Consider the following 13,385-nt stretch of genomic DNA (forward strand, 5'->3'; position numbering starts at 1 on the left):
AGTCTTAGGACTAAAATGGCATTTTAGTTTTAGTCCCATTTTAGTCTTTTGCAAGTGTTTTAGTTTTAGTCATATTTAGTCGACTAAAACTCCAGTACATTTTAGTCGACTAAAACGTCCTACATTTTAGTCGACTAAAACTCATTTTAGTCATCTATAATCGAATGGGTGTAGTTCAATTGTAATTTGTAATGAATTTAAGCATTTCTCTACAATTTCCAAACTCATTATATACTACTGCTGGTCCTGGAGTGAAAAATCTAATATGTTATTATTTATGGTATTAAGCTTTGAGCTTGCACCAGTGTTAATTTTGGCAGCAAATTTCAATTTAGTTTTAGTCTTTTGACTAAAATGCCATTTTAGTTTTAGTCGTATTTTAGTCTTAAGACTAAAATGCCATTTTAGTTTTAGTCGTATTTTAGTCATCTGAATTGTTTTAGTTTTAGTCGTATTTTAGTCGACTAAAATTGTGTTAATTTAGTCGACGAAAATGTTTTAGTCGACAAAATTAACACTGGAGTGTATATGTATTGACGTTCCTGGATTTATATATAATCTTCTTGCACTTAGCACCTTTGTCACAGCAGTTTTCACTTCACGGACTATTCATGCTATTATATATTTTATTTTTACACATTGGATGGCACTAGGAGCACTTTGAATATATTAATCATTTATTATTTGATCAAGCACATTATTTATTGTATATTCACTTATATTTATTGATTATAGATATTAATTATGTTAGGACAAGGGCTCTTTCACACACTCCGTCTGCTGGACGGAGTCCGTTTTTCTCAGCGGGGGATCGAGCCGCCTATCCCCGCTGAGCAGCAGGAGGACAGCTGTGTCTCCGCGCTGTGTGCGGAGACACAGCTGACAGTTCCCCATGCATCGCTATGGGGGAAATCGGATGTCAACGGACCGTCAGTCCGTTCTCACCCGATCCCATCCGATCCGATCCGCTGGACGGATGGAAAATAGGGTTTCCATCCGTCCAGATTTGACGGATCAGATCGGGTCGGATGTCAGCGGACATGTCTCCGCTGACATCCGATGCCCCATAGGAATGCATGGGGGGACCGTTCAGATCCGCCAAAAAAACGGACAGGCGGATCTGAACGGTCCGCCTGTGTGAAAGGGGCCTTAGCGCAGCTTTATTATTATATACCTACTTTGATTGATTTGGTTTTAATTGAAAGGCTGAGTTGGGAGCTGCAGCAGATCCTGTCCTTCACACCTGATTCCTGCAAGAGATTTCTCTGTTACTAAGTGATAGCGCAGGGGTCATTTCTTGCACTTCCTCCTATCATTCTGGCTCCCAACAACCTCTCCCCTCAACTGCTTCCTCACCATGTTCCATGCACCACTGAAGGGTTCTTTATGTAAGTGGGGGCTCTGGTGTTACTGGGGGCCTCTAATATTATGGGGCGCTCTGATGTTATACTTGGGTTCTGATGTTACAGGGAGTTTTTGAGATTACAGGGAGGCTCAGATGTTACAGAGGGTTCTGATGTTACAGGGGTACTCTGATGGTACGAGGGGGCTCTGATGTTACAGGGGGCTCTGATGTTACAGGGGGCTCTGATGTTACAGGGGGCTCTGATGGTACGAGGGGGCTCTGATGGTACGAGGGGGCTCTGATGTTACAGGGGGCTCTGATGTTACAGGGGGCTCTGATGTTACAGGGGGCTCTTATGGTACAAGGGGGCTCTGATGTTTAAGGGGGATCTGATTGTTAAGGGGGGCTCTGATGGTTAAGAGGGGCTCTGATGGTAATGGGGGGGCTCTGGTGTTACAGGGGGTGCTCTGATGGTTAAGGGGTGCTCTGATGGTTAAGGGGTGCTCTGATGATTAAGGGGTGCTCTGATGGTTAAAGGGCACTCCTGATGTAAAGGGGGCCCTTGATGCAGGAGTGCTCCTGATTTAAAGGGACATCACTGATGTAAAGGGGGACTCTGATGTGAAAGGAGGAATCCTGATTGTTTGGCATGTTTGCCCTGGACGCTATATGACGTTTGTCCCAGCCCTGGTCTGATATTTTTTATTTACCTCAATGGGATTTTTGTTACAGACATTCCTAATTTTCGGAGGTTCACTAACCAATCAGACCATCCAGAAGTTGGCTCATCTCTGGTGACTACTGATGAGGTTTATACAAAAAGACTCTTTTCTTACCATCTCATCCTCTCCATTAACGACCACCAGATGAGCCTGCTTGTCCTCACATTGTTTTTTGGCGGAATCCCATGGAAGTTTATTTGAGGACAAGTGATAACAGCTACCCCCAAAGTTTATCCAACCTGTAGAACAGAGTTCACCAGATCCTGGGATGGAGAGAGAAAAAAGAGAGTTAGGAGAGGAAGGGAAAGAGCTGGGGAAATGGAGAGGAAAAGGAGGGAGAGAGAGGAAATAAAATGAGAGAGAGAAAAAGAGAGAGAGAAAGAACGAAAGAGAGGAAGAAAGGAAGGAAAGAAAAGAATGGAAGGAAGGAAGGAAGGAAGGAAGGAAGGAAGGAAGGAAGGAAGGAAGGAAGGAAGGAAGGAAGGAAGGAAGGAAGGAAGGAAGGAAGGGAAAGAAGGAAGGAAGGAAAGAAAGAAGGAAGGAAGGAAGGAAAGAAAGAAGGAAGGAAGGAAAGAAAGAAAGAAAGAAAGAAAGAAAGAAAGAAAGAAAGAGAGGGAAAACGAGAAGGAAAAAAAGAAAGAGAGAGAGAGAATGAAATAAAGGGAGGGAAAACGAGAAGGAAAAAAAGAAAGAGAGAGAGAGAATGAAATAAAGGGAGGAAGATGAAGAAAGAAAGAGAGAGAAAGAAAGAGGAAAAAGGAAAAAAGGGAAAAAAAGAAAAAAGAGAGAAAGAAAGAAAGAGAGAAAGAGAGAAAGAGAGAAAGAGAGAAAGAGAGAAAGAGAGAAAGAGAGAAAGAGAGAATTATATTCCATGTAATTTTATTCTGTGCGAATGAGGCAAAATCTCAGGCTATATTTTCTGCAGATCGAAAGTAAGAAGGTGTAAAATACCACATTATGGCCACTGGATGGAGCTGGTGAGCATATTATACCTATTGACTATGATACTCAGCACCATCTAGTGGACATAATGTAATATTTTCCCTATTTAAACATTCTATCTGCACAGAACAAAGTTACATGCGTGTTTGTTGGATGAACAGCTGTACATTTTTTTGTATATACACCCCAAGAAGTAATGATGAATTTTGCAGGTTGAAATAGAAAATATTTTATAGTAATTTTTAAGACCAGGACTATTAAAATGTAATTCTCTGCAAACAAAGAGCCAAAGAAAGGGTATCTCTCCACCCCCTAACACGTTTCTGTGTTATGTATCAGCAGTGACATGGCCCCACACTCCAATGGCCTTACATGGGGGGGAGGGGGGGGGGGGTAATTTGCCAGTTTTCTCTGTCTGATTTCTTAATGCATGGTTTGGAAATATTAGCTGTGGACTGTAAGGTTCTGGGCCATTACACACAATGCAATTTCATTCCCCAGAGGCTCCTTTCTAATCCACAAAATACAGTGATTAGAAACTTCTACCCCCACACCGGGGTGTTCTGGTGACTACCCTTACTTTTTCCTTTTTGGATCTCCTCTGCCATTTTCTCCACAGATCCCAAAACCTTCTTGACGTCTCTGGAAAGAGAACCTGTAATACAAAGCATCGCAGCTCATCTTCAGTCAGAAAGGGTAAGAGGACCCCTACTGACGTGCGCACGCTAATGGAGGGCAGGGGACTATAATGGCTTCTGGTCAGTGGTATAGCTTTATTTTTTATGGTTATACATGTATTTCATTCTTTCCATGACATACATATATATATATATATATATATAAAATAATAATAATCAGTAGACCATGCTGGAATTTTCAAGTGGAAATTTGGATACTTCATATGAGCTTACAGAAAAAGGGAGGGGGCGTGTCCCTCCTCTGATCATTAAATTTTCTGAATGTTTTCAAGCTAGAGAATAAATTGCACCTTCATCACAGCATAGTAGTAAAATATCACAGTAAACCTTTGGCCACCAGACTCTAGAACTCAACCTCCTGAAAATGATTGAATATTGATATAATGTATAACATTTCCCTTTTTACAGAACAATTATAATTAAAATGCTATTTGCAAAAGTGATGATACAGACATTACAGATTCCTTATTGGCACTGTTCATGGGTTAACCACATGGGTTAAATTGCCCCGCTTTTTACCTGGACACTTTATAAGGCCCCCGCTCTTCCCTTGGATACCTCACAGTGGCCCCACTCTGCTGCAGATGCTTTCCATTGAACTTGTTCTGCTCCAGATCCTCCACACTGACCCCACGCTTTTCAGAATTCCTGCACTGATCCCAGTGCTGTATTTTGGCGTAGGCTAACAAGGTCCAGGCCTAGGGCAGCACTTTGCAGGGGGGCGGCAAAATAGCCGCCCCCGCCACCACCTAAGACTCTATTGGCCACTGGTTGCTAGAGCCACCTGGCGTCTAGCAACTAGTGATGTCACAGCCGTGACTCCCTGGCCTTGCCCATAATTCAAAGTGGTGGAGGATTTAGCTTAATCCTCCTCTGCGCCTAGTGATCATGGGTCCCAAAGAGTTCCTCCAGGCCGGTGACAGCGGGGTGCAGGGCAACAAAGCAAAATCCGCCAATCCGCCGCCAACAGCAGCCGCTGCTGCTGAGCTGCGGCGTCTTCACACAGCGAGAGGGGCAGCCCGCTGGCCCTGGAGGCTGGCTAGAATCGAGAGCCTGGGAGAGAGAAGACTTCCCGCGCCACCCTGTCCTGAGCAGCAGTGGGGGCGCAGCATCCCTGGCGCCTCCCAGAGCCTTCACACCTTTTCAAACCTCCTCTCTGCTCCCAGCTGGGACATTAACAGGAAGACAGGCTGACCGAGGGCCCAGAGGATGAGAATGAGGTGCATCACACACACCTACCCACAGACAGGGGGCACAGGAGAGACTACAGGCAGAGCTAGGGGGTCTCCCACCCCCTCTATCTCTCTCACACCCTCTCCCTCTCTCTCACACCCCCTCCCTCTCTCTCACACCCCCCTCTCTCTCACACCTCTCCCTCTCTCACATCACATTCCCTCTTCAACCCCCCTCTCTCTCCCCTCTCTCTCTCTCTCTCCCACCACCCCCTCTCTCTCTCTCCCTTAAACCCACTGTCTCTCTCCCACCCACCCCCTTTCTCTCCCACTCCCCCTCTCCTTTTCTCTCCCCCTCTCTCTCTCACCCACTCCCTCTCTCTCCCACTCCCCCCCTCTTTATCTCACCCCCCTCTCTCTCACCTCCTCTCTCTCCCACCCCAATCTCTCTCACACCCCCTCACAACCTCCCTCTCTTTCTCTCTCCCTCACCCTCCCTCCTTCTCACTCTCCCTCATCCCCTCTCTCATCCCATTCTCTCTCTCTCTCCCTCTCTCTCTCATCCCTTCCTCTCTCTCTCATATCCCCCCCTCTCTCTCTCCCCCCCACCCTCACTCTCTCATCCCCCCTTTCTCTCTCTCACCCCATCTCTCTTTCATCCCCTCTCTTTCATCCACTCTCTCTCTCCTTCATCCCCTCTCTCTCTCTCTCCTTCATCGCCTCTCTCTCTTGCATCCCCCCTCCGTCACGCTCTCACTCTCTTATCCCCCCTCTCTCTCCCACCACCCTCTTTCTCTCTCTCTCTCTCCCATCACCCTCTCTCTCTCACTCCCTCTCTCTCTCTCTCTCTCTCCCCACCACCCTCTCTATCTCTCTCTCTCTCTCTCCCCCCCACCACCTTCTCTCTCTCTCTCTCTCTCTCTCCACCTTTTCCCTCACTCTGTCTCCCACCATCGTCTCTCTCTCTCTCTCCCACCACCTTCTCTCTCTCCTACCACCACCTTTTCTATCTCTCCTATCACCTTTTCTCTCTCTTTCTCCCACCACCTTTCTCTCTCTCTCTCTCTCTCTCTCTCTCTCACCCAACCCCCTCTCTCTCTCACCCCCCCCCTCTCAGGAGATTTCAGGGGTTCTTGCTGGGACTTGTAGTCCTTTAATTTTGGAGGAAGTCACATCCGTTAAACAGGAAGGGTGGGGAAAATGTACATAGGAGGGGGAGGGGGCATCCAATTTTAATCTTGCCTAGGGCAGCACAAAACCAAAATACACCACTGTCTGATCCCACTGTTCCTTGGATACTTTATGCTGATCATATTGATCTCTCACAAGCTCTTTATAGTGACTATGCTTTATTCTAGAAGCATCACCATGACCATGCTCAACATGGAAATGTCAGGTTGGTCCCACTTGATCCTAGATGCACCGCATCATTTCTACTCAGTCCTAAAAGCTTCACGTGGGCTCCTCTCTGTCCAAAATACTTTAAATTGTCTCTACTAGGTCTTAGATGCTTCACATTGTCTCCACTAGGTCTTAGATGCTTCACATTGTCTCCACTAGGTCTTAGATGCTTCACATTGTCTCCACTAGGTCTTAGACGCTTCACATTGTCTCCACTAGGTCTTAGATGCTTCACATCATCTCCACTAGGTCTTAGATGCTTCACATTGCTTCCACTAGGTCTTAGATGCTTCACATTGTCTCCATTAGGTCTTAGATGCTTCATATTGTCTCCACTAGGTCTTAGATGCTTCACATTGTCTCCACTAGGTCTTAGAGGCTTCACATTGTTTCCACTAGGTCTTAGATGCTTCACATTGTCTCCATTAGGTCTTAGATGCTTCATATTGTCTCAGCTAGGTCTTATATGCTTCACATTGGCCTTCCCCCAATCCAATATGCTTAACACTGGCTGCCCTCTATCCTACATGCTTCACATTGGTCTTCCTCTGTCTTAGATTCTTGACATTGGCCCCATTCTGTCCTAGTTTCTTTCAATTCTTTACATACTGTATCTCCATTGACAGCACATGGGGGATGAGCTGGTTTGAACATTGATCACTAAAGTTTACCCTTAACACATTGGTCAGCCAGCTCCTCTGTAGGGAGGTGCCAAACACCCCCTGTTCGGTTCACAGCAGAACTCCCGAACAGGGGAAATGTTTTAACCCGAACAGCGAACCCTATTGAAGCCTATAGGAGCCAAACAAGAAAAAGTGCCAATTTTAAAGGCTTATATGAACGTAATTGGCAATAATAGGGGTATGGGGGTCTGGGTATTGCCCAATTTAAAACAGCGATTTTATTATGCTTAAAGTGCAACAATAAAAATGAAAAATGTCTTTAAATATAGTGCCTGGGGGGGCCTTTAATGTGCCTGTAAAGTGGCGCATCTGTAGCATGTATAAAACATGCTGCAGCAAAAATTACATGTCTAAAGAAAAAAACGAGTCAAATCCCATTGAAAATAATTCGCAGTTACAATTGCTGGCACCCAGCTATTGAAAAAATAAAGAAAAATTGGCATTGGGTCCCCATGATTGTTGGGTTCTGCGGGTGGGGTGCTTATTGGAATCTGTAAGCCCCCCCCTCCCCCCAATGTGAATGGGTTTTGGGTACATAGTACCCCTTTCCATTCACAAAAAAATGTCAGAAAGTAATAAACACAGTTTTTGACTTTATTGAAAAATAAAAAATAGTGACCCTCGATGTAAATCCATTGTCAATAACGCTGCCCGCAGGACCCGAAAAATAAAAAAAATAAAAAACGCTCACGGACTGGTGCATGATGTCAGATAGGGGGTGGTGCCACCAGGTGACGTAGCCAGGTGGCCCTGCCTCTTGCCTATATAAAAATTGTCAAAGTGCAGAGCAGACATTTGGCAAGAGGCCTCCCAGGAGCGAAGTGTTTTTTAATTAATTTATTTTTTTTTTTTTGTGTCTGCAGGCGGCGTGATTGACGATGGATTTACTTTGAGTGACACTTTTTTTTTTTTTTAAATAAAGGACTTGTCAAAAACTGTCTTGTGTTTAGGGCAGTGGTGGGATCTGGGGGCCCCCTTGTTAAAAGGGGCTTCCAGATCCGGGTAATCCCCCCAGCCGCAGACTCTGACAACCACAGCCCAGGGCTGTGGGGAAGAGACCCTTGTCCCCATCAACATAGGGACAAGGTGCTTTGGGATGAAGAGCAGAGCCCCCCCTGCCCCAAAGCACCCATGCCCTCATGTTGAGGGTATGTGGCCTGGTATAGTTTAGGAGGGGGAGGGCACTCGCCCCTGCCCCCTTTCCTGATTTGGGCTGCATGCCCAAGTAAGGGTCTGGTTTGGATTTTGGGGGGACCCCAAGGCATATTTTTTTTTTGGCGTAGGGTTCACCTCCAAATCCATACCAGATGGGGCATACCCCTTTTTTTTCTTTATTTTTTTTCCATTTTTTTTTCCAGCTGTCAGCGGGGAAGCCTTTTGAAAGCTGATGACGCATCAGCTGCAGCTCGCTTCTTGGCCCCACTCCGTAACAACCAGCTTACACTGCGCCCTGATTGGGCAAAGTTTTGCCCAATCAGGGTGCATAATGAACTGTGCAGTGCTCAGTGCATTGCATGGTGTTCCTCAGGTGAAAAACCGTTGAGCACCCTTCAAATTCGGATCCAGGAATCAAATGTTTGGCCCAAATCCCTGCTCGAGCCAAACTGTTTGCCCATCCCTACTTCTCTGCTCACTGGCATGCTCCCAGCACAATGACTGAGCTGTCACCAACAGTTTCAAGTCAACATTTAGGATTGGAAGACGGTAATATGGACTACTTAACATGTGACCACTATGACAGTCAATCACAGTTATCACATGATCGGGAAGTCTGCCTCCAGCTCTTAGCATAAGAAACCCCTAAGGCCCCTTTCAGCCAGGCGGACTCCGGCAGCAGATCTATCCGCTGATCTCCATTGAGTAGGTGGATGGCTGGTTCATGTCCACTCTGCTTATGCAGAGCAGACACAGACACAGCCAGCTGTCCTCTATGGGCAGTCGGATGGAAACCTACCACTTGTCTGTTTCCATCTGACTGTCATCCAATCTGATCCATCAGATGCTTGGGAAACGAATCCCCATCCGTCTGTTTTTAGCAGACAGGATCAGGTCAGATGTCGGCGGTTATCAAGGGACACATGTCCGTTGACATCCTCCATGGAGGGCAATCAATGGTGCGATCAGGTCCATCTAAAAAAAAACTGACAGATCTTGATCGATCCACCTGTGTGAAATGGGCATTAAAGGCCCGCAGGGGGTGGGTGGCAAGGGGTTAAACCTAATCTGAATGTATTTCTTAAACGTAACCATAACCCTTTTTTAAGTTTAAAAAATGATTTAATTAAAGAAAAAAAAAGGTTATTTTCACATTGATTATAATGCTAAAAGATCCCTCAAGTTCAATACCTGAATCCTATGCCTCCAAACATCCAGGACCCAAACTATTATGCTGAAAACTACTGATCCATCATGCACAAGCCCTTCATTGAAAAATGAATATTGAACTATAGAGCTGATTATTCTTCCTTACAATAAAGATTGAGATTTTAGCCCATAGAAATGTCTGAATCCTTGGCCCTACTGTCTTAAGTATTCAGATCTCAGATTCAGATATATGTTCATAGAAATTTCTGACCCCTTGGTCCTGCCATCATACAAGTAGAGTATTTCTATATGGATTTCAGATTTGGATATCTGTTCATAAAAATTTCTGAACCCTTGGGTCCGCCATAATACATATTATAGAGTATTTGTATACAGATCTCAGATTGAGATATCTATCCATAGAAATATCTGGCTCCTACTATCATACTGTACATATACAGGTCTCAGATGGAGATGTCTGTCCATAGAAATATCTGAACACTTGGTCCTACTATCATACTGTACATATACAGATCTCAGATGGAGATGTCTGTCCATAGAAATGTCTGAACCCTTAGTCCTGCCATCATACATATAGAGCAGGGGCCTCCAAACTTTTGAAACAAAGGGCCAGTTTACTGCTCCTCAAACTTTAGGGGGGTTGGAGTAGAAAATGGTGTCAGTGGAAGGAATAGGGCCCCATCTTTAGTGTCAGTGGGAAGAATAGTGCCTGATCATTGATATCAGTGGGGGAAACTGCCCCTCGCCATTGGTGTTAGTGTAAGAATTGATGCCCCATCTTTGGTGTCAATGGGAAGAATACTTCACTGTTGGTAATGAGATGTTTTGGGGGTGATGCACAGTACTGTTTGACCTCCAAACATGGTGTGTATTATGGCATCCAAAGCATTCAATTTTGGTCTCATCTGACCAGACTAAATTCACCCAGTATTTGACAGGCTTGTCTAAATGTTGTGCACTAAATATTAAACGAGCTTCAACATGCTTTTTCTTTAGCAATGGAGTCTTGCCAGGTGAGCGTGCATACAGGCGGGTGAGTTCAATAACTATTATTTTCTTTAAAACAGTTATACCTGCTAATTCCAGGTCTTTCTGAAGCTCTCCACAAGTGGTCCTTGGCTCTTGGACAAGTCGTCTGATAATTCTGTTCACTCCTCTGTCAGAAATCTTGTGAGGAGCACCTGGTCATGGCTGGTTTATGGTGAAATTATGTTCTTTCCATTTCCTGAATATGGCCCCAACAGTGCTCACTGGAACATTCAGTTTGGAAAATCCTTCTGTAACCAATGCCCTCAGTATATTATTATTATAATGTTGCATAGGTCTTGAAATGGCTCCTTGCTTTTACCCATCATGAGATGTTTCTTGGTAATGAGACACCTTTTTATAGGCTATCAGTTGTGACCGAACCAGCTGATATTAATTTGCACTGACAAGGGGCAGGATTTCAGCTGGTGTTTTGGCTTTCCATGCCTTTTGCGCTTCCCTTTCTTCATGTGTTCATTACTTTTTCCCTGAGTCATTCAATTTTATTACACGTAACTTCATTCTAAACTTATTTGTTTTGGTTTCTTTGTATGTTTGGATTGCATGGGTTACTACCGACATGTGGTAAAAATTTCATGTCAACAGAACCTTTAGAAATATATTTACCTAGAAAAATGGTAAAGGTGTTTAATATTTTTACCCACTGTATCTATCCATAAAAATGTCGGAACCCTTGGTCCTGCCATGATACATATAGAGTATTTGTTAACAGACCTCATATTGAGATATCTGTCCAAAGAAATGTCTGAACTCTTGGTCCTACTCTTTTATGTATACAGATCTCAGATTTAGATATCTGTCCACTGGAACATTTGAACCTTTGGTCCTACTATCATACATACAGATACAGTATGTGTATATAGATCTCAGTGTTTTATTATTTCCCATATTTCAGCAGAGTGACTCAATCTATTCATTCTTATTGGTTATACTAGATGGACATGTGTCTTTTTCAACCAGACTAACCATGTAACAATATTTTCATCATTTTCTCCCTCTAGGTGGGTTCAAGAATTCCAATTGGTCTGCCAGAAAGGGATATTTGGAATCAGGGCTTTTTTTTCAGCAGGAACGCAGGGGAACGCAGTTCCGGAACCTCCAGTCATAATGTATGCAATTGTAAAGGGGTGCTAGGGTCAGTGGAGTGAGCTGAAGGGCCTATTGATGCTGGTTGCTGGGGGATCTATTGTTGCTGGGGTAAATCTATTGTTGCTGGAGGGCATTTTGTTGTGGGCGGGGTTATTGTTGCAGTGGAGGATTTATTGTTGCTGGGGGGGTCTAGTGGGGGGGGGGGGTCTATTGTTGCTGATTCCAGGGGATCTATTTTACTGATTTTCTTGTTACAATTAACAAATCCCATACAAAATACTTAGTACAACAAAATTATACTTGGTTCTGTATTCTCTAAATTAGCTGGTGCTGGGAAGTACAGTAGGTAGGGGGTGGAACCAAGGGATGGTGCTCAGAGGGGGGTAGGGGGTGGAACCAAGGGATGGTGCTGGGAGGTGGGTAGGGGGTGGAACCAAGGGACGGTGCTCGGAGGTGGGTAGTGGTTGGAACCAAGGGACGGTGCTCGGAGGTGGGTAGGGGGTGAAACCAAGGGATGGTGCTCGGAGGTGGGTAGTGGGTGGAACCAAGGGATGGTGCTCAGGGGTGGGTAGGGAGTGTAACCAAGGGACGGTGCTCGGAGGTGGGTAGGGACGGAGATGATGGGTGACTCAGAAGTGGGGAGTTCCAGCACCTATTCTCTGAGAAAAAAAGCCCTGTTTGGAATAATTGCAGAATTGGAACCCAATGCCCCCCAATATATTTTGTCTTTATACTTATCAGTCTGCAATCACCTATTGCGTCATTGGGCAGAACTCGTTTCACCAAAGACTCAACATCCGTCACTTTACTGAGGACTCTAGAAGCTGCAGAGAAAAAAACTTTTATTAGTCTATCCGTAAATTCGCAGAGATAACCACATAAAGAGTCTGACCTACAGAAAGATGCTGAAGTGATCTACAAAGAGATACTGCACTACAAAAAGATACTGAAATACAGAGAGACCCTTAACTATGGATAAAGGCTGAATTACAGAAATATGCTACACTACAAGCAAAGAGACTATGAAGAGAGGTAACGAACTACAAAGCGTACATAGTGGGAGACATAGATGCTCAACTGCAGAGAACCAAACATTCCACACTCATGTTACGGAAAATTATAGCTAGATACAGTAGGTAAGTGCTTCATTAAAGGAAGTATAATAAACGTACAATCTGCTTTCTGGATCTCTTCTGTCTGTTTCTGCAGGGCTTCCTGAATCTTCTGAATATCACTGGAAAGAGCACCTGTAATAGAGCATAACATAAGTTTCTTGAAGTGTCTTCAGTACATTCCCTCACGAAGGCACTGAAATATAAAGAGGACCTCCACCGCAGGAGACAGTGAGAGGATCTCCTTCATAGTAGGCAATGATAGGAGCTCCTTCATGGGGAAACCTCCTTCACAGCAGTGAGAGGACTTCTTTCATAGGAGACAGAAAATCTCCTTCACGGGAGACACTGAGAAGACTTCCTTTACAACAAAAAGTGAGAAGACCTCCTTTTCAGGAGACAGCAAGAAGACCTCCTTTGCAGGAGATAGTAAGAAGACCTTCTTCGCAGGAGACAGTAAGAAGACCTCCTTCGCAGGAGACAGTAAGAAGACCTCCTTCGCAAGAGACAGTAAGAAGACCTCCTTCACAGGAGACAGTGATAAGACCTCATTCACAGGAGACAGTGAGAAGACCTCCTTCACAGGAGACAGTGAGAAGACCTCCTTCACAGGAGACAGTGAGAAGACCACCTTCACAGGAGACAGTGAGAAGACCTCCTTCACAGGAGATAGTGAGAAGACCTCCTTCTCAGGAGACAGTGAGAAGATCTCCTTCACAGGAGACAGTGAGAAGACCTCATTCACAGGAGACAGTGAGAAGACCTCCTTCACAGGATACAGTGAGAAGACCTCCTTCACAGGATACAGTGAGAAGACCTCCTTCACAGGAGACAGTGAGAAGACCTCCT

At 44.8% G+C, this 13,385-nt stretch overlaps 1 protein-coding gene across 1 annotated transcript in view; it reads right to left on the reverse strand.

The window, feature by feature from the left end:
• Positions 1-13,385, reverse strand: part of LOC309554204 (uncharacterized protein) — an 88,682-nt gene that overhangs the window by 21,958 nt on the left and 53,339 nt on the right. Inside the window, exons 15-18 of the mRNA XM_082255838.1 lie at positions 12,597-12,671; positions 12,177-12,248; positions 3,590-3,664; positions 2,182-2,330 (exon numbers count right to left, since the gene is read on the reverse strand). Of these exons, the coding sequence (XP_082111964.1) occupies positions 2,182-2,330; positions 3,590-3,664; positions 12,177-12,248; positions 12,597-12,671 (371 nt within the window). The remainder of the gene's footprint in view (positions 1-2,181; positions 2,331-3,589; positions 3,665-12,176; positions 12,249-12,596; positions 12,672-13,385) is intronic.

The sequence above is a fragment of the Pelophylax lessonae genome, assembly GCF_965119305.1.
Source record: "Pelophylax lessonae genome assembly, chromosome: 4".
Classification (NCBI taxonomy): Eukaryota; Metazoa; Chordata; class Amphibia; order Anura; family Ranidae; genus Pelophylax; species Pelophylax lessonae.